This window comes from Perca fluviatilis, chromosome 11 (assembly GCF_010015445.1).
Source record: "Perca fluviatilis chromosome 11, GENO_Pfluv_1.0, whole genome shotgun sequence".
Lineage (NCBI taxonomy): Eukaryota > Metazoa > Chordata > Actinopteri > Perciformes > Percidae > Perca > Perca fluviatilis.
In genome coordinates, this window is record NC_053122.1 from 26,854,913 (window position 1) to 26,881,603 (window position 26,691).

At 41.1% G+C, this 26,691-nt stretch overlaps 1 protein-coding gene across 1 annotated transcript; it reads right to left on the minus strand.

Annotated features, from left to right (window-relative positions):
* Positions 1 to 422: 422 nt before the first annotated feature.
* Positions 423 to 25,855, minus strand: stk11 (serine/threonine kinase 11). The gene is made up of 11 exons (XM_039814506.1): positions 25,685 to 25,855; positions 23,837 to 24,810; positions 11,999 to 12,082; positions 11,702 to 11,791; positions 11,250 to 11,382; positions 10,835 to 10,971; positions 9,828 to 9,955; positions 8,188 to 8,245; positions 7,836 to 8,029; positions 3,280 to 3,524; positions 423 to 2,482 (listed from the first exon to the last, which is right to left on the minus strand). Exons 2-10 carry the CDS (start codon positions 24,118 to 24,120, stop codon positions 3,316 to 3,318), a joined length of 1,317 nt encoding a protein of 438 aa, XP_039670440.1. The 5' UTR covers positions 24,121 to 24,810; positions 25,685 to 25,855; the 3' UTR covers positions 423 to 2,482; positions 3,280 to 3,315.
* Between the last annotated feature and the right edge of the window lie 836 nt (positions 25,856 to 26,691).

A 26,691-nucleotide genomic window follows, 5' to 3' on the forward strand; every position in this document is an offset into this window, starting at 1 on the left:
ACCAAAACTAATAATTAATCCTCCTGTCAAGAATAACCTGTGTAGCCGAAGCCTGATATAGCATAGTCCTCGCCATTGTTATCCATAAAGTATATTAAAAAAACAAGCAAAAAACATGTTGCTAGGGTAACATTTTCATTGCTACAAACACAGCCACATTTATTTCAAATGAATCCCACATACATCATAAATATGCACAAAAATGTGTTAATCCACAGCTGAAAATATTACCCCAAAATTGCACTACTTACTCCCACTGGAGGAGTGTTTGCTAAAAACCACAGTACCCAGCTGTTTAAGGAAATCATTCAGGATTTAAAAGAATAAAAGCATACATTTGTCACCCACTTCTAAAGAATTGTCTTCAGTAGGAAAAGGATGGGCTTCGGGCTGGGGAAGTCAGAAAGTATTGAGAGTCAAACTAACACCTTATTGACTTTATTTGTTGACATTAAGAAAAATATAAAATATTGGCAGCCCTATCTGTTAAGTAACACTCTAAGAACATCCTCAGTCTTCACGTTAAAATCACAGGTTGACAAGCTGTCTTTTCACGCTCTGTCTGCAGGTATGGACGTGAAATGTAATTACTCGTTCGGCATTCATGTCAAATTGCATCTCAACATGAGAACGTTGCTGCATGTTAAAATGTATAAGGTCACCTGGGAAACTGCGAGGATAGGTACAGCTTGTCCCTTTTTCCGGTCACATAATTGGGTTTGAGCTACAGTACGTGTATGTATGTACGTATGTATGTATGTATGTATGTATGTATGTATGTATTATGTATGTATGTTATGAAACTCATGTATTTATTCTCATTCATGGTGAACCATCTGCTTTATTGTAAAACGAGTAGTGCAGAAAATTCAACGTCTTGGAGCCTTGACAAAAGGCTTGACCTCTTGGGACCAACTGAGGTGCATATTCATTTTGGATCAAACATTTTTTTCTGAATAAAAAAAAATAAAAAAAAGAAGTGAAAAACTAAAAGTGACTCCACAAGCTGGGATTTTATGCTGTTGTAATATTACTCATGTAAGCTAATGTAGTGTGAGGAACTGTCTTAACAGGAGAATCATTACCATGAGGAACAGAAAGCAAAATGGGTCCTGACATTACTAATCATACCGCTGAAATGCTCTTCGGCCTGTTAAGCGAGCCATCTCTTCATCCTTCCTTGTATGTCTTGCTGAACGGAGAATCTCTGCGTTGACATTGCTGACGTGGGAAGCGCTGTTCTCTCCCTCCCTCAGAGTTGTGACTCACCTGCTCTCTGATCTATTCCCAGCGAGGGGCTGACGATGGGCCTGGCTGCGTAAGAGGGGAGGGGTGGGGGGGGGCAGGGCTGCTGTGATCAGCCCAACAAAGAGCATCACTGGAAAACAGGTGACTGGGTGTTGGTGACGGCACACCGCCTGCAGCCGAGCCGCATCGGCCTCTTGATGTTCTGGGATCGGACTACAATCTAGTTGCAGACATCAGAGAAAGACGAGTGCAGTATTCCTATCAAAGCATAACATCAGAGAAAGACGAGTGCAGTATTCCTATCAAAGTATAACCTCGTTAAGGACAGGTCAAATAATAATAAAACGCTAAAAAAAAAAAAAAAAAAAAAAAAAAAACAGGACATAAACCACTGAGGAGTATTTCATAATAAAAAATATGCTCAACCCAAAATTAAACAAAAAGGATCATCCAACAAAATAGCCTGTTTGGGACATATTTTATATAAATAATAATTAAAAAATATTCATTGGAAAAAAGAAGAAAAAAAAAAAAAATAACTAAATGGAAATCAAAAATCCCCAACAGGTCAGCAGTGGATCTCAAAGCTTCAGTCTGTCAGTCTGTCCACAAACCACTTTCCCTTTCTTCCAGCTCTGTACAGCATGCAGTTTTTTTTTCATGTTGGTGGTAGTAGAGTACTATCATAATTATTCTCATTATAGATTTAAATATAGAATTATTCATAACTTGTGTTATCTGTTTTTTTCTCTTTAATTTTCCTTTAATTTTTTTTTTTTTTATTTAATTTTTTTTACACATCACAATGTGTCTTAAAACTGCCATCAGGGTTCTGTAAAAACAAAGGTAGTCAAAGGAACAGAAGGTGGGGTTGATGGCTGGGGGTACAGGGGTGATGGGGTTTGTAACGTCCGGTGCAACACTTGGCCCTCCGAAGAGGATGACAGGATGGTGAGGGGAAATGACTATTTGAAAGAACTGGATGACAAGAGTTGAAAGGAGCCAAAATATGGGAGAGAAAAAACAAAACAAAAAAACACCATCTTCACAGCCAGTGCCTCAGTCTCAGAGCAAAAAGAACATTTTCATGCTGTCCTCCTCCCCGTCACTCATACCACATCTTCAAAAGACTCTGCAGGCCAGTGGTCCAAGGAGGTATGGGGGCATTAACGTCAGCAGGTTTCTCTCACAACTGGGAGGAATCCAGACACAGAAGGACGGGGAAGAGATCAACCTAAGAGGGACAGAGATGGAGGACAGAGTATAACGGACGTTAGGCCAAGTTTAAGCTCATCAAATGTCATGTCCAAAAGCAAGTTTGCCTTAGTTAAAAGTATCAGAGAATTACAACACATAAGTACTAATTGGTGCCGTTAACACGGAAAGACTCATCCACAGGGTGAGAAAGAGAGAGAGATAAACATCCCATCCACAGCCCACTTTATCTTAACCAGGATGAGTCATTGCCTGAACAAATTAATGCACAGCATCTCCTCTGCACTGCACTCATGACAAACAGCCTCACACCGTGACTGGTTTGTGTGTGCAAGAGATTGAAAGAACAAAATGTGGGTGGTAACTGGAAAGAGAGGAGGACAACCTGTTATATTGGGTGTACACTTGCAGCATAAATCTGCCCCACTTCTTCGCCTGACTGAAGGCCACTGATTAACCCCTGGAAGGCTATAGTCTAGGTGAATCCTAACGGAGTAGAAAAGTGATGCTCCATGATCGGACGAGTCCAGATTTAGTTTTTGTGACTGTATAGAAAACCGCCCATGAGTCTGCCTGCGGAGTGGCGGTGAGTCAGAGCCCTGCTTTCTGAATATCAACACTCTCTCCTCCCTGATTTTCTCTTCCACTCTTCACTGATACTCATCTCCGTCGGTTCTAACACATTCTCATCCCTCCTATCTTTTCATCTGTTCTCCTTATCTGTTAATCTTTTTTCTCCATCTACTGTATGGAAGGTGTCTTCTTAGCACTTCTGAAGCACAATTCAGAACTTTTGTTAACAGTCTACACACTCACCACGTGAATTGTTGGTGAGCGAGGAAGGGGAGGGGGTCATTGCTGTTTGCAGGTGGAGAGCTTGCGGATCTTGCTGGCTGTGGAGACTCCTTTACGTGAGGGGTTGGATGAAGAGGAGGATCGGCGTTCGGCTTTGGCCTTGCTGTTCAGAGACCCACCCTCCGTCCCGTTCACACAAACTGGCTTGGCTACAGCTGGACTGTAGTCCGCATGCTCCTGACCCCAAGCTTCTTCGGCCACTTGTCCTAAAGACACGCACATTAGGCTCAAAACAAATCCATCATAGTTTCACACAAGTGTTGACTTGACCACTGCTTCATTGAGCAAGTGCAGTAAAAGCACAAGAGTGCACACCGAGCGATTACATGGATGGGAATTACCACAGACCTGCTGCTGTAAAAACTGTAAACACAGGTTTTCTTTAGAAGGGGACCTTTAAAAAGCTCATTTGTCAGCAGCACCAGCATAATGTCAGGTCAGAGAACCATGAGAAACAAGAGAAATAGTAACCTACAACACCAGGAAATAAACGGAGTAAAAAAATAGGCCCTAACCTTAATGAGACTTGTTCATTTCAAGTGCAGAGGGGTGTGGGTGTGTGTGTGTGTGTGTGTAGCTTGGGCTGTGATAACCTTTAAATGACTTCCCACACTGTAAAAACTGTAACAATATCAAAAGCGGTAAGATAGGGATGTTACGAGAACCGGTACTTTGGTACCAAAATTCTGAAAACGTGACGGTACTCATTTTTCTACAGTAGGTACCTGGGGACGCAACTCTTCCAGATCTGACGGGGGCAGTATAATTCAATTCAATTTATAGTATCAAATCATAACAAGAGTTATCTCGAGACACTTTACAGATAGAGTAGGTCTAGACCACACTCTATAATTTACAAAGCCCCAACAATTTACAGTAATTCCCTCAAGAGCAAGCATTAGCAGTAGCTATAGCGACAGTGGCGAGGAAAAACTCCCTTTTTGGAAGGAACCTCGGCAGACCCAGACTCTTGGTAGCTGGTGTATAAGCCTACAAGTGTTCTAGTCTGCCGCTAAATGCTGGAGAAGAAGAACGCCCACCAGCACAGAAAAACAGAGCACCTTATGTCCGTGCACTGCTTTACCGTACATCTACAGCAAAGGCTTTCACGACTTCACCTGGAGCTCCCAAACAGAAAGTAAGTCCGTTTCTCTCTGCCGTTGTCTGTCACAGCCCAACAATAACTACGATGGCTGACATTAGCCAACTTTAGCGCTCATTTTAGCGGACCACTAGAACGTCAGTTAAGTTAACTTTAACCAGACAGGTTCTATGTGAAAAACGACGGCAGAGAGAAATAGACCGAACTAAACATGCTTGCTCTCTGGGAGTTCCAGGTAAACAAATGAAAGACGTTACCGTACGCTGGCTGTGTTGGGATGCCAGGCTTCAGAGCAGCGGGCTGTGGCTCCATAACAGACGTTTTCTCCAGATTACATGTGAATCACGCTCTCCTTGCCCCCTCCACTCAAACCCCTCCACTCCACACCAAACAGTAACAGAAAGTTCAAACTAAAAAACAACTGACACTGAAAGAAGAGAAACATGTCCCTGGTATCATGACATCCATAGTTGTCACTATTGTTGTGTTTTTTATAACGTTCAAATGTTTAAATAAAAGGAATTAATGTATGTATTATAGTTCTTTTTTCTTCTTCTTCTTCTACACACCGTGGTATCGAGTATCGTGTACTTCTCGATACCGGCTACTAGATTTTTGGTACGGGTAGATGTAGTTACTGCTTAAGAGAAACATCAGGTCATACTGTTTAATTTACCATACTACATTTATATGAAGCATCCTATGAATCAGTGCTCAGCATGTGTGGGAGTGAACCCTTGAAAACCATTCATACTTGCATACCAAAACCATTTTAACTGGACTATTTTTAGATCACTTCATTCACATTCTGCAGCTCTATTTTGTTTTTATGTGGGGCACCACTTCTAGATACTCAACACCGACTACTGCATTCATTATCACCAGCTGTTGCCTAGCAACACAAAGGATCTGATTTCTGCAGGAAAAGATAAAAGAAGTCAAGAACAAACCAAATCAAATATAAATATGCTATTATCTATTCGTTGCAGTATGTTCTAAAACTAAATGAATTATTTTACAGTGTAGCCTGTTACTACTAGACCTTATGAATCTATGCACATCTAAGCATCGTTTACCATTTTCTTATAGGTAAACAGTCAACCAATCAGAGCTTAGTAGGTGGGTTTAAGATGTAGCCAGCTATGTACCTACATTCACGAAAAACACCGAAAGAAAAATTGCAAAAAAGTGTGGATGACATCGACACAGCTGTAGTTGTCATTGAGTCCATGTACAGAAATAATAAATACTTGAATTGACATAATTTCTATGATCTTGAATGTGGAACATGTTAAAGGAACACGCCGAATTTAGTTTATTCACCGTAACCCTCAGAGTAAGACAAGTCGATACATACCCTTCTCATCTCCGTGCGTGCTGTAACGCTGTCTGACGGCTCCAGCATTAGCTTAGCCCAGCACAGATCCTGCAGGTGACTGGTTCCAACTAGCCTACTGCTCCGAATTGTGACAAAATAACGCCAACATAGTTTTATTTACATGTTGATTGTGATCTGTTAGCGCAGCTGTAAAAACAACGTAACATGAGACACAGCCATCTTCTAACCGTAAAACAAACCGGGAAACTATATTCTCAGACAGGCTTGCTGCGGGATTATCAACTCCGCGCAACTACTATATTCTTCCTCCGAAACATAGTTCCCGGTTTGTTTACGGTTAGAAAATGGCTGTGTTTCATGTTACGTTGTTTTTTGTACACGCTGTGACTCTACAAATCACAACATGTAAATAGGCACACGTTGGCGTTATTTTGTCACTTATTCGGAGCAGTAGGATTACTGGAACCATTCACCTGCCTGTTCTGTTATGGGCTGATGCCGCTGCAGCCGTCAGACAGCTTTACAGCCCGCACGGAGATGAGAAGGGTATGGATCGACTTGTCTAACTCTGGGGGTTACGTTGAATAAGCTAAATTCCCAATAAGTCGGCGTGTTCCTTTAAGTCAAGTGATCCTGGAAACCGCTACTGCAGCTTATGCATCAACTGAAAAAGATATTGGCAGGATGAATGTCACAAAACAAAATAACTCCTTCCAAAAAAAATTGGCTAACATGAACATATGTCAGGCTGAATGAATTTAAGTGAAATGGTAATTCAGTTTGATTAACAGGATTAATATAGAAAGACATTTCTGGTAAGCCTTTATTTACCTCATTGCAGCTTCAGTAAGTCGTGGAAGTGACAATTTCATTTTGTGTGATGTGGAATGGAAAATTGTTAATATTCAGGTCCCATACAGTACAAAAACAGTGTCTAATAGTGTTCATTTTGGATATTGTAGTGTTGGATATTTTTAATGGTCAGTTTATGCCTGTAGAGTTGAAATTTACTTTTTTGTCCACCTGCAACTCAATAGATTTTAGACTTTTTTTTTAGCTGGTGAGTGAAGCAAATCTAGCAGCCACTTGCATATTTTACCAGCATTTGGCTGGTGCTAATTTCCAACCTTTGCCTTGAACTCTGATTACACAGACCCCAATGGTCCAAGTTTTTTTCAACCACTAAAACAAAAGAGCATGAGCATCAATGGGGGAAACTACCAAAATGAGAACGTACAAGCGGTGTTACCATAATGTTAATATAAACAGAAATAAGCAGTAATTCCTGTTAGTGCTTTTCACTTTCCAGTGAAATGCATAGAGTGTGGTTTTTATGGCTTTAAGTGAGAGGCCAAAGTTGAATGTGGGTTAGTTAGAAGTTGAAATTTTAAACGTTAATTTTAAACCACATTTTTGACACAAGGAAGAGGTTTGGTGCTATACAGCAATGTCTTTTTTTGTGACACATTTCTAAGAAGGACTATTCAGCGTTGTCACACAAGAGGAAATAGGTAACAATGAGACAACAGACAGTTCCTCGTCTTCTCAAAAGTCAAAACCGAAAGAATAAGGACAAACCAAAACAACACAAAATACAATTACTAAACACTGATTGCTCTCATACCACACAAAGTTGAAAAAAACAGTCTGGATCAATGGAATTACATTTCCAGGAAAATTGCCTGACAACCGGCGCACAAATTTAGAGCTAGTAAGCTACATGCTGAAAATTGCAAGTTTTGAAGAAATTTTGGATCAACAAGATTTACAAAGAAAATGTTTACGGCATTTACTATACAGTAGAACTGAAACGTTTAGGGGCCGATTGGTGGGCATTGCTGAAGTTCACACGGGGATACACTGGTAAGAGAAAATTATTTTTAACCATGTATCCAACAAGTTTAAATAGCTTACGTTACTGTATTGTGTGAACAGTTAACTTCTTTAATATTTTTATGTGGAGTTTTCAAAAGTGCGCTGTGGAAACAGGTCTGGCAATGAGAGACTAGAAAAAACAAAAAGATATTTAAATCCATCTCGAGTTCAACTTGAAGAATTGTCTGAGCCCACACATACCCGGCACTGTGAAGTCCTGAGTATATATGATCTCATCCTCTCCATCGTAGAGCTCGTCATCGTCCTCCTCTGTGTAGCCGTGCAGATCCTCCAGGTAGGGCACCACGGTCATACTCCGCCAAGGATCCCGGCTTTCTGCGTTGGCAGGGATGGGCACAGGGGGCTCAGACGGAGGGTGTTTCTTACGCACCCAGCTAGAAAGGACAGGCAGATGCAAATGCGTAAATGACAAATCAGACTTCAATTAGGTTTTCTAAGCACTTACTGTAGGCCAGGAGTTGCACACATTTCCATTTATTTTTAAAAGAGCTGTACGTAATTTTACATGGGATAAATGCGATAAATCACTCACTTGTGTTGCCTTATATTTTGTATGGAAAACCTCTTTGCAGGGTCGTACTCAAGCATTCCTGAAAAACATTATGAGATTATGTGATTATTCAATCACAACAAGACTAAATTTCTCCACTCACGTCATCTTTCTGTTAAGTATTTAACAAAAAGTGGTGGGAGGCTGCAGCAGTGAGGGGTGAGATAACCGCAGACAGATGATAAACTTATTCAAGGAACATTAATTAAAGCTCATAATAAACTCATTCATCACTGTGTGTCAAAGCATCCTGCAAAGCTTAAAGAGTCAATGAGGTACAGTAAGGAAACATCAATATGAGTAGCATAACAGCTGTACCAAGTAATGAAGATTTTGTCCCTCAATTATCATAATGTGAGCTGAATCTGTGGGAAAAGCAGAATGTCAGTGTGATAAGGCAGCAGTGATGCAGTGCCTATCCAGACCTAATAATGTAATTGTCTCCCAGCAGGCAGAGAGGGGCAGCATGCAGAGTTCCGATAGTAGTGCTGTGCCTTCTGAAGGACACCTTTTGTGGCACTGGGCTTATTTTAGACCATGTAATTATGGACTGACTATCTCCCAGGTGCTGCGTCATCACACACAGACGTCAAATGCTCACACAAAATGGGGGATGGAGAATCTGTGAGATATAACAGCACCAGAATGTGGCAGTTTTTTCCCCACCTATTCACGGTTAAGGCATTGTTCAAAATCCCTCCATGTGACAACAAGTACAGTAAAATAAGATGGATAACAAGCTACAATACTAGGCATTCAGCTTCATTATTTCATTAGTCTGTGCAAACATAATCTTCCCAACATTCCTTTGGATTTTACATCCATTCAGCCGATAATACGTTTAACTATAAAAGACTCTTGACTCTGTTTTTACAAGGGACAACAAGCAAACATTGCAGCATTCCAGTCAGGAAAAGCAACGCCTGACTATAATGTGTTTAGTATTCTGCTGCTGGCTCCAGATCAATGGGAACTACGTCAACAGCTAGAGGGACTTCTACAATTTGGAGGAAGCCTCCATGCTGAGAAGTCACAGTGACTTTTAGTGTCACAGCACCACCTACTGGATGCATGCAGAAAAGATCTGTGCGACTGGCTGGGACTTTATATTTTTTAGATTATTTTTTTGGGGGCATTTTAGGCCTTTAATTCCACAGGACAGATGAAGACATGAAAGAGGAGAGAGAAGGGGAATGACATGCAGTAAAGGGCCACAGGTCTGAGTCGATCCCGCGGCCGCTGCGTGGAGGAGTAAACCTCCACATATGTGTGCCTGCTCTACCAACTGAGCTAACCCGGCCACTGGCTGGGACTTTTTTTGCGATTTATTACTGCTCTCACTACATATCTGACCAATTCCATCTCAAAGTTTTACTCCCGATTGACAAACTTGCATTTTGTAATCATCAAAAACATACTAAGAGCAAACCACCATTGTTAAAATAAGTGCATGACTTTGCCTGATGATGCATGACAGTCCTCTACTGCTATGACAAAAATATGACACTCAATGGATTAATCCAATGCTGACCTATGAATCACCCATACGTTTGTAATCACAGCAACAAACCTTGATGAACAAACTATTTTATTAAAAACATTTAGCTCTATACCACACTCACCTTGCAGCAGGTCCGACAGGAGGGGTCCACACTCCTCGGGAACCGTGTAGTCTCCTTTTCCAATGTTCTCAAATAGCTTATAGATGTTGTCCCCCTCAAACGGATACAGACTTGTTGTAATGTTGTATCTGAATTGATGGAAGGAGTCAAAAAGTACTATAAGTGTATCATAATTTGATCATTTGATCAGATACTGGTAACTGGCGGTACCTTTGTCCGTACTTTCTCTCTGTAATAACATTTGTAACAATTTCAGTCGTAAAATAAGTCCAAACCTATTTATCCTTTATGTAGAACTCTGTTTTTGTGTTTTAGAGGAAGTGTAACCACACTGTGACCGCTTTCAGCATGCCATTATATTGCAGTACACGTCTGCGTGGAGTTTTGAAAGTGTAAACACACTTGCAACCGCTTTATCGGCGTTGCCCTAATTCACTGTGACTAGAACAAGCTGCAGAGGCGACGTAGTGGTGTCATCTTTGACTATTCTTTCAAATTTAATAGCACCATACAGGCACTTTACTACAGCTATTTCTATAGTATAACATGCCTACGTACACCTTACTTCTCAATCCTCTCTGTATCTTGTAGGCAGTGTGTCCCATATATTCCCCTAAATGAGACACTAATCTTTACACAGAATGACCAGTATGAGGATAGTAGGACTGGGCGATAGGGAGAAAATCAGATATCACGATATTCTTGACCAAATATCTCAAGATCGATATTGCGGCGATATTCTAGGGTTGGCAATTGGTGCTTTAACAAAATATCTTCACACTTGTAGATTTAACACAGAAGCATAAACCACGCTTACGAAGGAAGGACAAGCATTAACAGCATTTTTTCCATTACAATCAATGAAGTACCACAAGCAAACAATATCTAATTTTGTCAGATATTAAGACAACTTAGCAGATCTTCTGTCTATAATTGGGCCTTTAAAATGCTATAATATTTAAAGCATTCTATGAGAGCTTGAGCAACCTGATGCTCTGACTACTCACAGTGTTACTCCAGCAGACCAAATGTCCACTTTAAACCCTGAAAAGGTGTCCAGTCCATTGGCAATCTCTGGAGGCTGGAAGGCCGGAGAGCCTTGACTGGTGCGACATGTGTCATCCTCTGCAAATGGGTGAAGGGCCTGAAAAATATAGATTGAACTATATATTAGTGAGAATTTGAGTTAGTGTTTCTTTATATCTATAACCACAAATAATGAATAATTTCTTGCCATTTCCTTCTTATGCAACACCACTTTTACTTTGAAAGTTTCACTATCACTACCAATTAGCTGAAATGTGTGGAAAGGAAAAAATAGGAATTTGTTGTTTGATTAGCTGAAATCTGGCAGTGAAAATAAGAAAGAAAAAAAAATAAATTCCCCTGGATGGTAAACACTATGCTGCGGCCCGGGCTCACCTCTGCTACTCCCAGGTCCGAGATTTTAAGTGCCCCGTCTGTGGTCAGCAGCAGATTCCCTGGTTTAATGTCTTTGTGAACTATTCCCTGGCTGTGCAAATATTCAAGGCCATCTAAGAGCTGGCAAAAGTACCTGAAAAAAGAAACAGAGGGGTTGATGGACACAATTTAAAGAGGAGTGGAAGTGTTACATACTATAAGAATAATAAAAAAAGGCATATCAAACAATTTATCGCTGTGGTCACATGAACCTTTGTCATTTAGTACTTTAGCATCAGTGGCTTTCCAGCAGTGACCACATATTCACACAATCTATGGTCAGTTATTTTAACAGTAGAGGCCCTGCAGTCTGTATCTAAACTTAGGCCTGGACCAATGGCTGCAGAGAGGGTTAATCTAAATATAGCAGCGAGACTGAGAGAAAGAGGGAGAGGGGAGGGAAAGACACTTACCCGTGAGCTTGAAATACTGGAAACCTTTTCTCTGGGACGCTGTCCAGCATTTCTTGCATCCCACAAACGCAATACTCCATCACCATATACGTAAGTCAGGAGTCAAGGGGATTTACCAAACCAAACAAATAGATCCTTTAATAAAGTAAGCCCATTATATAGCTGATAAGTCACAAATGGAAATATGTAGGCATTTAGAAATAATCCTCCTGAACTGTAACATTAAAATCTAACATTTAAAACCATTAACTATCAAAAATCAACTCATATGTACACTCATTTAAAACGCAAGGATATATTTTCTGCTTCTCTTCATTGTAGAGCACATCCACCAACTGAATCACATTCTTGTGTTGGAGTCTTCTTAGCAGCTGAATCTCCCTATAAATGGCATTGGACACAAGAACAAAAACATGCAAAAGATGACTCAAGCAAACGTACAGGGAGTGTCATATATTCTAATACCAGCCCATATCTGCTGAGAACGTAGAATAAAGGCCAGTTGCCATACATCAGCACAACCGCACTAATATGGCTAGGTATAGTAAGAGAACAAGTATTTTATTGGTTTTATTACAGTACTGGCATTTCTATTAAGCTGTTGATTTGAGATCTGTTGAGCAGAATCCCATATCATTTCACGATACAGTAGGTGCCATTTTGTCTCTTTTTGTGATTTAGTAACCACCTACATTTGTATATCCATTAAATTAAGAGTACAAACACACGTGAGCCTTTTCTAAAAGGTGATTTAAAGAAAACAGAAGTGCAGGAATGATACTGTAAGACTTGATATTGTCGGAGTGTAGCTGCAGCAGTCATTTACACTAGTCTCAGAAAGACATAATCTGACAGTTCCCTTCGCTACCTGAAAAGAGGTTTAAATCACAAGCATGACAAAACACCCAGGAGACTCAACATTCATTAGAGAGCTGTGAGTGGGGACACCAATTAATTTGGATCTGGATAGGAAGAGCACAAAGTACAAACCACAGACTTCCCAAGACATACCACCCACATATGAAATACAGAAGTGCTGCTTAACAATCTGGGAAGAGAATTTTGTGATTAGATTTGGATCCAATTTGTCTCTCCGCTAGCAAATAATGTGAGTTAAATTAATTTCCCTCTTCCATAGTTAGAAGCACCACCCAAACTGTGTCTGACATCATGATGGACCTATGTGCTCGCAGCAGAGTTCTGTCATCATTGCATATGTAGTGTGGAGAAAAGATAATGTAACCAACACCACTGCCAAAAATTAAACAATACATTTTTGGTCTCTGTGAGCATATTAACCCTTGTGTACAACCCTTCCAAAAAACTAATTTTCTTTCGCCGTTTTTGACATTTGTTTTTGCTTTTTCCAACGTTTTAAATTGCTACATCCCATATTTTACTGATATAAAACTGAATGTGAAGATGTGAAGAATGTGACCCGAAGTCAACACAAGGGTTAACATTCTAAAAATCTTAATTCTTATACAAGTATATCGTCCCTACCCCTCCTCAAAGCACATCTGATGTGTCACGCAATGACGAGTCAAAGCGGATAAATAAAAGGGAGCGGGCCTCTGCCAAAAGACCATGAAGCCCCTACAGTGCTGAGGAGTCATCTGTCTCCTTTTTTTGTGTGTGTGACTTTGACACAATCTCACAACAACCACGTTTGAGCTTACTTGTCCCTTATCAGTCACCCTGCAGTTTATAAGCTGTGTCAGTCCTCTGCCTTATACACAATCTTACTACTGACAAATGGATATTCTGGGCCTAGTCAGCCTTGCGCTTGCACACAGACACACACAAGCAGTTACTGCTGCATCACTGCACTGGTTAAAAAACAAACAAAAAAACCCCACATAAAACCATAATTATGATTAAAATATGGTAAGGAATAATGAATATCATAATTTAAAGCTATACATCTCTGCTATGCAGCTGAATAGCAAGCGCAGATGAGATGTTTGAAATGTAGCAAACCAAGCTGCATCTGCATCACTGCTTGTTTCCATTAAACAAATCATAAAACAGAGGCGGGCTGTCACCAAGACTGCTGCAGTCCATCTGCAGTCTCCAAGTTCAAATGTGTGTCGATGGACCTGTGTGTTCAAGGCCTACAGGCTGCAGAGCGGAAAGGATTTCAGCACTCAGCGATATGGCAGCTACTCTGGCACAAAGCGGCAAAATTTAAAAAAACTGTGTCTACACTGTGCTGGTCCAGAGTCTGTGTCTAGTTTAGTGCACGGATGTGTGTCCGTGTGCGCTCCTGTCATTATGTCATTCCAAACTAGGGCATGGCATTCTTGGGGTTTTGCCGTAGAAACAGGAGTTGCATTGCTCAATCAATGCCGTTATGAGCATGCCCATTCCCATAGCAACCCTGTAAAAGCAGGAAGTGTTTGGCAGACAGGAATGCTAAACCAAGGCTGTTGGGGAGAGTGGGGGCTACAACAGCATCCACACACAGACAGGCCTTTACAGGCTCGAAACATCTAGCTTTCTCCGGCTGGAAAACATAAGGCTTCCACCAAGTAAGACAGATGAGGAACACTAGTGTGGTCTTTTTAACAGAGCGACAACTGCAGATTTGTCCTAAACATATAAATATAGCCAGGATTAAAAATAAAAAACACACCTAACAAGAAAAGCAAGATCATAGCTCCAGACTAACCACCGTGTCACCCAGGGGAAGTTAAAAAAAATATCTATGGTATTAGAAATATTTGGGACTTCAGGATGATACAACAAGGTATACGGTACCATTAGATGGCAACAGTAAGAAAATGTTGGAGTGGGATCAGTTTTCTTAATTGAAGTAGCTTCCATCCAAAGTACAATGCCCGATATTCACCCTCTTCAATTGTTTTTTAACATTTTGAATTACTAATCTCACTCATATAAACAGTGAACATTAGTTGTTTTTTTACCATTCCTCTTTGCAAAACTGCTCAACTTGGGAACTGTGACTTTCAGTATTTGACTGGGGCCTGGTCTTAGGGTTGGCCATTCCAGGACATTAATCTAATTGTTTTTAAGTAATTTCTATGTAGCTTTGGCTCTCCCCAGTCTCACTTCTCTTGCAAACAGCGCTAGGTTTTCCTCAAGGATTTCTCTCCATTTGTTTTTTGCCATTTTCATTTTACCCTCTAACTTTAATTACACTAACCAAGATGTCATGTGAGATTTTTTTCAGTTGTAGCATGCGAAAAAGAGGAAACCAAGACCGAAAACAGAAACACCGAAAGAAATTATGCCAATTATTAGTACCATTGCATTTATGGCTATGACTGTGTACTAACTTTACTAAAATCAAGGCATTGCAATTGTATAAATTAATATTAAAGTTTAATTAAAAAAAATCTAGCAGAAATATGGCTACAATCTGATAGTCACATACAGTATATAGTAGCCTAAGAACAGAATAGCTTACCTATTGTTGTTGTTATATTATTATTATTATTATTATTATTATTAGAGGCACTTTCTTGCAGGATTTCACTGAACATATCAGACAACGAGGGTGCATGCCCCTCATCTGGTGCAGAGAGACTTTTTTTTCTGCGCTCTGATCTCCTCCTGCGCTGGGCGCTGCTCCGTCTCCGTCTCCACGCGGGTTCTCCGCATCAATCGCGGCCTGGATCATTTCTCGTTTATTTCCGCATCCAAGTAATGGTCTTTATAACGCGGATCAAGTACAGTCGCGATAAAGTGCAGAGGATCCGAATAGATCTCACTGAAACGTGTGCTGACAGACTCTAAGAGCGTACTTTTCATTGTTTTCACTCCGTGGTCCGTCTCAACCTCTTTGCTTAGGAGACGCCTTGCAGGTGGAACGGATCGGGTACTGACACACGTGCAGGTCGCGGTTTCTGTTTGCGTCATCACAACATTTTGGCCGTATTGTTTCGGTGATAAAAGTATTTCGTCCGAAAACCGAAAATGCCCTTTTGGGCCATTTTCGGTGGCCGAATATTCGGTCCATCCCTACTTATCGCACTGTTCGTTGCAGTGTTCTCAAACACCAGAGGGCGTACAAACAAAAGAATCTGTGAATAAGCAAGGAGTAGTAGAGAAGAAGAGAGCAGACGTAAAGGAAAGCAGGCAAGGCAACAGTAGTAAACACATCCATGATAAACACCGACATACCGTGAAACATCTACTCCAATCATTAACGTGATTCATCCCCAAATCGAACCTACTGTCTGCCTGTAACACTGTTAAGGCCGGGACACACCAGCCAGACGGCCAACCGTCGACAGAAAAGCCAGTCAAGATGATCAGTCGGGTCCCCGATGTCCAATAAACTGCCTCGGGACACACTGAGGCAACACCACCTTGAGAAACGTAATACGTCTCCATAGCAGCAGGCGGCGCTACTCTGTATTGTTGCCCAAGAAATGAAAACCTTTCATGGTGGCTCGTTCAGAATACGATCTCATATTGTACTAAAATAGTTCACTGAAACATTTTAAGCGAGAAATAGGCCATGCAGTTGCTGAATCTGTCTTCATTTCAGCTCAACAAAAAGGTCAGTTTAAAAGATTTTCGTCAGATTTTGAGAGACTCTAGTCACGCTCATTCCGCTCGCCATTTCCGGGTGAGTCCCGACTGCCCTGCCGCCGACTGAACATGTCAGGTCGGCCAAAATGAAGGCCGACAGCCCCTCAGACGGACAACGGCACGGGACACACCGAACAGACTCGAGTCACTGACCTCGCCAGACTGTCCAACGGCCGATTATAGGCCTGGTGTGTCCCGGCCCTTAAGAGCACTCTTTCCATTAAGCTTTTTTAGCTTAGACAAAGTGATCTCTCATGTTTTTCCAGCAATGCTTCTTCTTTTCCCAGTCTCTCTTTGACCACATATTTAAGGCTGTTTGACTCCCTGTGGTCTGTACATGAAGAATCATACAGATGTTTGTAGAGGCAAACCTGCTCGGCCAGTCTTCCCAGCCCACCACGTTGAAAACTCAGTGGTGCACGACCACGCGCAGCGACAATTTGCGGAGCCTTCGCACTGGAAACAGCTGTTGTAACGTCATTTTATGGCTCGCGCACCTCATGCCGGGAACACAGTGGCTATCATAAACCTAGCTTTAAGCCTCCTAGTGGCCTTCTCACAAAGACTTTTTAATGTTTGACCTTACTAAGTGGGTCTTAAATGTTCTTGTATGCTTCTCCTTATTGGTACTTTCTCACATTACAGATACACTTGAAATATTCTTGTCTTCATATGTAGTTTTTACTAGGATATCGACACCAGCGACTGGACTTTGCATATACAAGTGTATTTAACCTAGAACTTCTAGTGACTTTGATAAAATGAATCTCTGGTCAATTTTTTACAAGCACTACCTTTTCATCCATCTCAAGAAAGATGAACACTTTAGTTATATGCAACACTTGGCATACACCCACATAACAGCTTGCATGTAACACACTTTAAATTAGTGTCATTTTAGGCTTCAAGTCTATTTTTTAACCCGACTTCAGCATGTTAACAAATGGTGGATAGAGCTGTTAGTGCTCTGAAAACACTTCTCAGTGAAAAACAATACTATGGCTGAAGGGATCCAGTGCAGACACTGATGGAAGAACTGCAGCTGCTACTGTTGAGCTGCTGACAGACTGCTTTAAGCCTCAACAAACTGGAGACTGAAGGGGAAAAAAAAAGAAGGTATTTCTTAACTTTAAGTTGCTAATCTAAGAATGGTTAACCTAATATTCTGGGATAGACTTCAGTAAAGTTACTCTGGATATCTGATTAATAGAAGCTACTACAATCCCGACAATTATTCTAACTGAGCAGTTACTGCCGTTGTGACTGCGACCTAAAAACACGCCATCTTGCAGCTCTTCTTTCTCTCTGTGTGAACTCATTTTGACAGTTTTCTAAAGCTGCCTCTAAAATTAGCACAGGCCCAAAGCAAAAGACTGGAGTAATATTTAATAAACTACTGTGTGATTAAAACTTCTGATACTAATCAGGAAATGGGGGATGCCGAAGTAAAGTTTGAATATGTAGACATGACAGACAAATCACAGAGGCATTAAGAAAGACTAGACAGACCGAGAGCCGGGAACAAATAGAACATTCTCTAAAACAAAAAAACTCCTTTAAAAATAACGCATTAATTTAAATGCACATTAATGCAAATAAACACTTTGAGGCCATTGCCTGCAAACAGCGTAGCTGAAGAGGAGGTAAATGGATGGGTGGGTGGGTGCAGCTCTCGCTAATATCTCCCTTTCTGAGCAGGACACCAGGAGGGTTTCAATCATGTGAATACAAGAAGGAGCAGGACCTGACGGTATCAGTGGGTGGGTACCCAAACTGTGTGCTGACCAACTAGCGCCGGTGTTCACAAGGATATTCAACCTATCACTGGCTTAGTCTGTCATACCCACGGGCTTAAAGAAGTCCACCATCATTTGTCTGCCAAAAAAAAAACAAGAGCAGCCTGCTCTTGTTTGCTCTTGGTTTCTCACCTCTGTAGTGATGAAATGCTTTGAATGACTGCTCGACGATTACATCTGCTTCTTACTACCCAGCACAGTGGACCCATTACAGTTTTTCTACCGTCCCAATCGATCAACAGAAGACACCATAGCACACATCCTCCACACCACCCTATCTTACCTGGAAAAAAAAAAGAAGCTACATGAGATTGCTGTTCTTTGACAACAGTTCAGCATTTAACACCATAGTTCCCTCTAGGCTTGTCACAAAGCTCAAGGACCTGGGATTAAACAACCTAATCATGAAGGTCAGTGAGATTAAAGAGATGATAGTGGACTTTGGGAAGAAGCAGGGGTGAAACTACGCCCCCCCCCTTAATATCAACAGGTCTTCAGTGGAGAGGGTGGACAACTTCATGTACCTTGGTGTTCACCAGGGCTGAATCGATTCCTCGAATAACTCGAATAATTTGATTACAAAAAATCCTCGATGCAAAATGACTTGCCTCGAAGCTTCGTTAAATCAATGTTACCAACGTTGTATGCTGACGGACGGTGTTTCCGCACGGATCATTATTACTGTCGCACACCAGACGCTGCTCAGTCTGCAGCTGGCGACACATGCTAGAGCGTAAATAGCGAGGGGCTAAGAGAGGCTGGAGAAAACGACAGAAAGTGTCCAAAGTTTGGAATCAGTTAAAATGTAATTAAAACGAAAATTCTGTACAGTATGTCTACCGAAAAATCAAACTAGCTTACCACAATAACAGCACGACGTCAGTGATTTAGCATCTCAACAGAAAACATGGAGCCTAACTTAATCCTCCATTCCACGAAGCGGACCCGACAAAAGTAAATCACAGAGTCGTATGGACGATGAAACTACACCAAACACAACTACTACCAAAAACAAAGACAAGAAAATACGTAGTGGTGACCACAACTTGATCTAAAGAGCTGACGCGTTGACTATCCCTTCAGAAAAACAGCTGATTGTTGCGCACCATTTTTTCTCTCTCTCTCTCCACGGAGAAACAGCTGATCAACAATCTACTAGCATAAGTGTAACAGAGCTGTGTAGCATTGTAATCAAATATATAAATGAAAATAGGTTTAGTATAACTAAAATTTACATATAGGCCTATATACAGATCAGTCTCAGGTTGAAACTGAAAGTTAAATTGCACAACTTAATGTAATGTTTATGTATGTTTAATGTAGGCCTATGCCTTAGTTTGAGGTTATCATTTGAAAAAAAAAAATCTTAAAAAAAAACAATGTAATTTGGCACTTGAATGCACTTAATGTTAATTTTTTTGAGATATGATATTATAAGCAATGTAGGCAATAAAAATGTTGCTTTTTCCAAAAATTTAACCAAACTTTTGTTAATTATTGCTCTTCAATAAAACAAAAGTATTTCTTATCCGATTACTCGATTAATCAATGGAATAATCGGTAGAATACTCTATTACTAAAATAATCTATAGCTGCAGCCCTAGTGCTCACATCACCAAGGGCCTGACCTTGCAGATACTTCCTTAGTAGCCTGAGGCAAACTGTCAGGTATCCCTAGCCTGGGTAAACCCTGACGAACTTCCGGCAAATTTGAGATTTGCTCTGCAAGTCAGTCTGGCGAAGAGCCCATTCAAACCCATTTCCAATGTCCTCAAAATTGAGGCACCAATCACAACCGCTGAGGCGGGCTCTACACCAATCACAACCGCTGAGGCGGGCTTTACGCGACGAGGATAGCGCAGCGACGGAGAGCAGCTTTTTGTTTACATTCAACTTGACGGCTACCGAAGCCGTGCTTCACGTGCTCGGCGACCCGCAGGTCAGTCTGACATATGCCGATTCCATGCAGGTCAATACTGCAATTATCTGACAACATAAGTTATACCAGTTACAGTTCCCTTCTCAAGGACGCACGCACACACGGACTCGGTCTCTTTTTCCTTTCTCTCAACTTCTCCGCCGTGTGTGTGTGCGTACCAGCTTGCGGTGTGAAGCGCGTGTCCGCGCTATTCTCGCACATGTAGGGACCCTCGTGAATTAACCTCCAACATGTCTGTTTGGAAATTCTTCAGCGTGTGTGCAGAAGATAACAAGTTTGCAATATGCAACACATGCAAGGAGAAAGTAGGGCGTGGAGGGACGACACCAAAAGCCAGAATCAAATTTTTTTTAGTTGGATATTCGATGTGAAAAGCGTCACCCGGATCGTTGGTCCGATTGGTTGAAGGACTATCCAATTGCGCCCAGAGGCATTTGAGTGGCATCCGTTGGTGACGCCCCTTTGGAAATGAACTGTCAATGAAGCTTTCCCAGACCCACTCTCAGTCACAACTGAGAAGGGTCTGGTGTCAGCCAGGCTAAGGTATCCCCTCAAATACTGAGGAATTTCTACTCCTGCATCATTGAGAGCGTCCTGACGGGGAACATCACTGCCTGATACGGAAACAGAATCGAACAGGACCGCAACGCCTGAAAAAGAGTGGTTTGATCGACTGAACATACAATAATACAATTAGGCCATGCCCTACCCTGCCTAAAGGATATTTACCTGGCTAAAAAGTCTAAGAGAATAATTACAGTTCCAAACCACCCAGGTAACAGCATTTTCTTCCAGTTGAGGTCAGGTATAATGTATACGTCAGAATACACCAGGCCAGCACTCAGAGACTCAGGAGGAGCTATTACCCTCAGGCCACGAATATTCCTAAACAAGGACAGAGGCTTAGACTTTTTGCAGTCCTGCCCTGTGTCAGATTATGAGTGTTGAATATTTAACCCTTGTGTTGTCTTCCCGTCAACCTTGACATTTTTTTTCTTCTACATATTTTCAGCGCTTTCTACGTCCCATATTTTCTGATATAAAAGAAAAATTGACAACGGGTCAATGTGACCCAAAGTCAGCACAAGGGTTAAAGGCAGGCACAGCTCTAGGTTTGTGTGTAAAGCTAAGACTTTGTGCATGTTGTCAAACTAGTTTCATACCTAGCTAGTCAGTACTTAACCATACAAATAATCTGTTTTGTATGAATAGGTACTGAACCGTAACACTTTTGAGTACTGACTAAATGGCAACTGCTGCGATGAGTGTTTAAAGCCAAGATATTTTCTGATTTACTGTATATCATCATTTTGTTAAACTGTTTTTAGGCACAGTTTTTAAAACAAAAAGGCTAAAAGGTCTTTTTGTTGGCCTCCAGTGACCGGAGTTCTTACACTGATGCAGAAGTGTATTTAGGGTGTGCCGAGTGCAACTTCACATCACTGTTTGGTGTGGTTACAGGTGAAACAGAGCGTTGCTTCTGACTAAACTACTTAACAGGGACCTAATCTTCAACCAGAAGAGATAAAGAAGAAATGGCACATAAAAGGGCTGTACCAATACCATAACGAATATATCCGAACTACGCAAGCACAGGCGGGGGTCAAAATTTTCGACTGCACGTGAAAGCAGCAGAGAAAAAGAAAAAGAAGAGATGAAGCGTGAGTTGAAGTTACTTTTGCTTTGTTGTTGCAGGACACAGTCACCTATTGTTTACACATAGCCTACTCCTTGGCAGTTCAGTGTTTGCGTTTCGTTTTTTTACCTTCAGTGTTTACAACTTTTTGTTGCAGCGGTAGAGGCAGTGATGTTTCCCGTTTACAGTAACGGGACTCTCACGCCACGATATGGACAGACGGGCCTGATCTCCGGTTACACGATTGTCTCTAAAAGTTGAATTGGTCTTTTTGCTGCAGGCAAATAAATGGCAAGACCTGCGTTTTTGCCTGTCTAACGAGTGACAACCGACGCAGTGTTTATGAATTAGCGTTATGAATGTTCGTACTATGTTTACATTTATCAAATCGCATGAAAACGACACCAGGCCGCTACAGTATAACCATACAGACCTCTACACACATCAGACTGCTTGCTCGTAAAGCAAAATTTCTCCATTCTTGGCTGAGATGGATGACATAGCTATGCATAAATTAGCCAGCAGCTAGCGGCTTAAAACTGACAAAACATCACAGTAAAAAAAACTGAATATTCAAATCCCAAAATTTTAAATCGAATACCTACCCATCAAACGAATATCCGGATCCAGCCATAATAAATTATTCTTTAAAAGTGTGTGAAATGATGATGCATATGACAAGTTTGGCTTATTTGTCTAGTTAAAGCTGCAGTAGGTAAGATTGTGAAGAGCCAGGACTTTGCCAACAAATTTGAACATCGACAACTTCTCAGTCCCTCCTCCCTTTCTGCTGCAGCCCAAACCGTCTCCTAAGCCCCTCCCACACAACGGAGTTTGACAGAACTGCCGGCATGTCAGACAACATGTTCAATAACTAAACACCAACACAACGTTAACTTTACTCACCAACAGTAAAACGATGCTAACTAGCAGGCTACCGTTAGCCAGTTCAGCATCATATCAGACTGTGCTAACGTTACTATCATCCTCACCAACGTAGCTTTGTGGACTTTTGACTACTAATAACCAAGTGAAAGATAAATCATTCATGGTAATTATGTTACCTGTTGAGAGGAAATGTGGCTACGTCTGCATCGTTCTTCAGATCTTTAAAATCCTGCAGCCACGCCACCTCTGAAAAGCCACTCCATTATTCACGGAGTTTTGGAAAACCTTTCTGCAGCTCATGTCCGGGGAGGGGGGAGGGGAGAACGCTATATGCGTGTGCCTGAGCAGTGATTGACAGGCAGATAGACCACCCCTGTGGCCCTGATTGGAGAAAATCGACCGGGAGCGGTGGAATTTTGCCAATGGCACTACAGGGTGTAGGAGGTGCCAGAGGAGCTGTCTTTTTTTTTTTTTTTACATAATTCATGTAGTTCTACTGGAACATAGGGTCAGTTTCAGCAAATACGACAGAAAGTTAGTTTTATAAGACTTACCTACTGCATCTTTAAATGAGAAAAAAAAAAAACACTTCTTGTAGAAAGTGAAGTAAATCATCAAAACAGTATTATCTGGGTATTTACACTAAAACTAAGGTAGTAGAAATTTCAAGTGAAATATTTGAATTTAATAAAGTGGGACAGGCATCAACGGCCTGTCATTGTGGCACAGTCATAAGAAACACAGTTGACTGTCTTCGTTAAATTTTCAGTGGGGATTATTAAAATGAATTAAAGAAATACGCCACCGTTTGTTGAAATTGGGCTTATCACGGTCTACCCTGGCTGTAGATAGGTGGGCCAACGCATTTTTTGTCTCAGTGCAAGTAATTAGGTTGTTTTTTTGTCTTTTGCTGGCTAACTTTTACTCACAACATACTAACAGGCAACATAGGATTCCATTCACTACGCTAAGCTAACTAGTGGCGGCACTGCCGGTGTTGCACCGGACTAAAACGATGCATGCACAAAAAATGCGTTGGCCCACCTATCTACAGCTAGGGGAGACTGTGATAAGCCCTATTTCAACAAATGGTGGTGTATCCCTTTAACTCATATTAAGAGCAAGCATTACAGTCAATGAAATGTTACTGTATCTCAGGATAACTGACTATCCATAACTGCAAAGACCCTTCACATTAGCATACATAAATCACATTACAGATGAGGAGTCAGTAACAATGTTGTTATGACACCGTCAGAGTGCAGAGAAAGGGTAAAAAATAAAAAAACAGGTTGACAAACCCGAAAAACACTCACTTTTTCACATTGGCTTCTCCATTGGGAATCCTCCTCAGCTTCTTCTTCTTCAGTATTTTGACAGCCCTGCGACAAAGTGTCTCTGAGTCCAGCATCTCTTTCACTTTGCCATAAGATCCCTCCCCTAGCAGATCCCCCATCAAGTACTTTCCGATCAGCTTTGCCCTCTTCCTTCGTGGCTGGTAGATCACCTCTGTAGAGTCAATGCGGTGAATGAAAGTATCCATCTCCATCAGTTCATTTTCATTTAGATAGTCAAGATGATGCAGCTCGCCAGTACTCATGACTGATAGTTCGGTAGCCACAACTTAAGCCTCTTGTGCAAAAATGTTCGCAAATAGCTATGATTGCTGCTGTAGAGTAATCCACTTGTAACCTTTCAGCACTGAGCCGAATGTTTTAATTCCACAAGATGGAATACAGATGAATTACAAAATACTGAACATGGGTGAGAGAATAATCAGGCCTGAGAGTTGAGGGAGGAGGTGGGGGATCAATCCCAATTTGTAAACATTAGGGCTCTTTTCTCTTAAGAGGTGCAAACAGAAGAGAAGAATCTGTTGGGTCCAGTGCCAAGTTAGTGCTGTATACGATGCATTTTGTACTACATGTGCAGTTGAACATAAATAAGAAAATTGTGATTCTAGAATGTTATTCTTTTCTGCTTTAGTCTAAATAACTTTTATATGAATTTAATACCATACAGCCTTAGGTAGATGCGACCAGTCCTTCTTCAAGGCCATGCAGCACAGCATTTCTGTCAAAGGCCCATGCTTCACAGCATAGGTTTCCTCAGGATAAACAAGTGTGTACAGCTGGACTAGATCCAAGCACAGTTCTACAGCCAAACGCATGCAGCAGTATCAGCCCAATCTCTGGTATATGCCCGGCTCATGGAGGTCGACTGAGCCATCCAATATGTCCAACCGTCTTCAGGTGTCCTCCATGCCACCACTGTTCCTACTGCATGGTGCCTGAAAACAAGGGTCATTTAAACATTATTGAAAATACAAGTATAGCTTTCGCTCGTTTCTAAACTAAGCTAGCCCTCTTTGGTAAACACTGTCCAGACATGACACTTGACCGGTTAACCTTACTGGGTTTCCATTCTGCTGTGAGGTTCACATCAGCCACGGAAATATTATTATTATTATTATTATTATTAAGTACATATTTAGCACCCCACTTTAATTCAAGTTGTATGTGAGTTACATTTGACACTTTTGTCGCTCAGTTGATAAAAAAAAAAAAAAAATAAATAAATAAATAAATAAAGTGTTAACTATTAGCTAGCTGTAAGCTAACCTAGCACGTTTGCTTGAATGAACTAGCTAGCCTGCCAACATACACTCTTACTTTGTGGCTCATTGATATAACATCACACACATTTGCTAGCATTGCCGATTTTAACGCATAAGTTTGCTTTAAAGCAACAGCAAGTAATGTAAGGTGGCTGAGGATTACCTGGGTAGGATAACCGAAACGTCGTCACACAACTGTAGCCAACGGTGGTTATGCAGCGCAAGCTAGCAATAGCCAACTTTGCCTGACGTTAAGATTAGCGTTAGCCAACTTCACTTCATTTGCCGGTGGAGAAGCGGCAATATAGCAGAAGGGAATTGTTTTCTGACTGTATTGTATTATGCTCACCTAATAGCAAAACGAACATCAGCTTCAGTATCCAAACCAGCCCCTACAACGGAGTACCAAACCAAACACAAACGCAAGCTAACCGGAGTGGCGATGCCTAGCAAACCGTTCAGATTACAATGTAAATTGCTAGCTAGCTAGCTATGTAGCTAGTTAACTAGCTAACAAGCTGGTGCCAATCCTGGTGCCGGGTCTCACCTTTATCCATATGAATCTTTCGGGTTTTATTTCGTCTGTGTCCTTCCTGAGTGAAGCGAATATTACACTTGGGTCTATCAGTTAAATTTTCGGACTCTTCGTGTTACTCTTGCTACTCAGGTTGTCGCCATCTTGTTTACCTCCGCCCCCGACTCGCACTGACAGTCCATACATGCGTCAAATCACGTTAATACGTCAAATCAAAGTTCGTTCCTCCCCTAAATTAAGGAAAAACGAGAATGTCAACCAGTGCTGACAAATAGTTTAACAAGTAAATTAATCATTCTTTTAGATTGAATCAAGTAGTCTAATCCCATTGATATTTCTGGGAATTTAAAATGGATATGTCCAGGCGGGTACACACCGTACCTCTTAACTGCAGTAATTCTTCAACAGGGTTATTTTAATTAACACTAATTATAATTAACACTAAAAGCATTTATTTGAGCTGGTTTGATACTTTCCTTCCCTTTACGACCCCCACCATACTTTCAACTGTACTGTCCAGTAGCTCCGGAGCTGCAACTCTTCCGTCAATTCATCAATTTACAGAAAATAATTAACAACCGTTTTGATAAATTATTTTCCAAGCAAAAAATGTCCACGGTTCTCAAATGTTAGGATTTGATGCGTTTCTTTATCTTATAAAATAGTACATTTATTGTATTTTGGATTAAGTTTCAGACAAAACAAACTTGGGCTCTAGGAACATGTTTCACAATGTTCTTACATTTTATAAACCAAACGAATAATGGATAGCCTAAAGAAAGTAATAGTTACCTGCACCCTTACATTCAACTTAAAACTTCACCATGCCACTAACCAACCAAAGGTGGTTTACTTTTTAATAAGGCTTAAGTTGCCTCTGATTGATGCTCTTGCTTAGCTGGGATTTCGGAGTTATATTTATCCTGTGTAAACCCCCCTTGGGAATGGCAATCTGAAGGTCTGATTTCACTGATCTGTTACCCTCCTCCTCACCACTGGCAGCTTGAGCCTGCATGGTC

Bases quoted from the DNA above. Each gene is read 5' to 3' on its own strand.
- stk11 (XM_039814506.1), bottom strand. From the start codon at position 24,120: ATGAGTACTGGCGAGCTGCATCATCTTGACTATCTAAATGAAAATGAA. The intron at 12,083-23,836 runs GTGAGTGTTTTT...TGCCATTTATAG, and splicing joins GGAGAAGCCAATGTGAAAAA to GGAGATTCAGCTGCTAAGAA. The intron at 8,030-8,187 runs GTGAGTGATTTA...TGTCCTTTCTAG, and splicing joins CAAAATATAAGGCAACACAA to CTGGGTGCGTAAGAAACACC.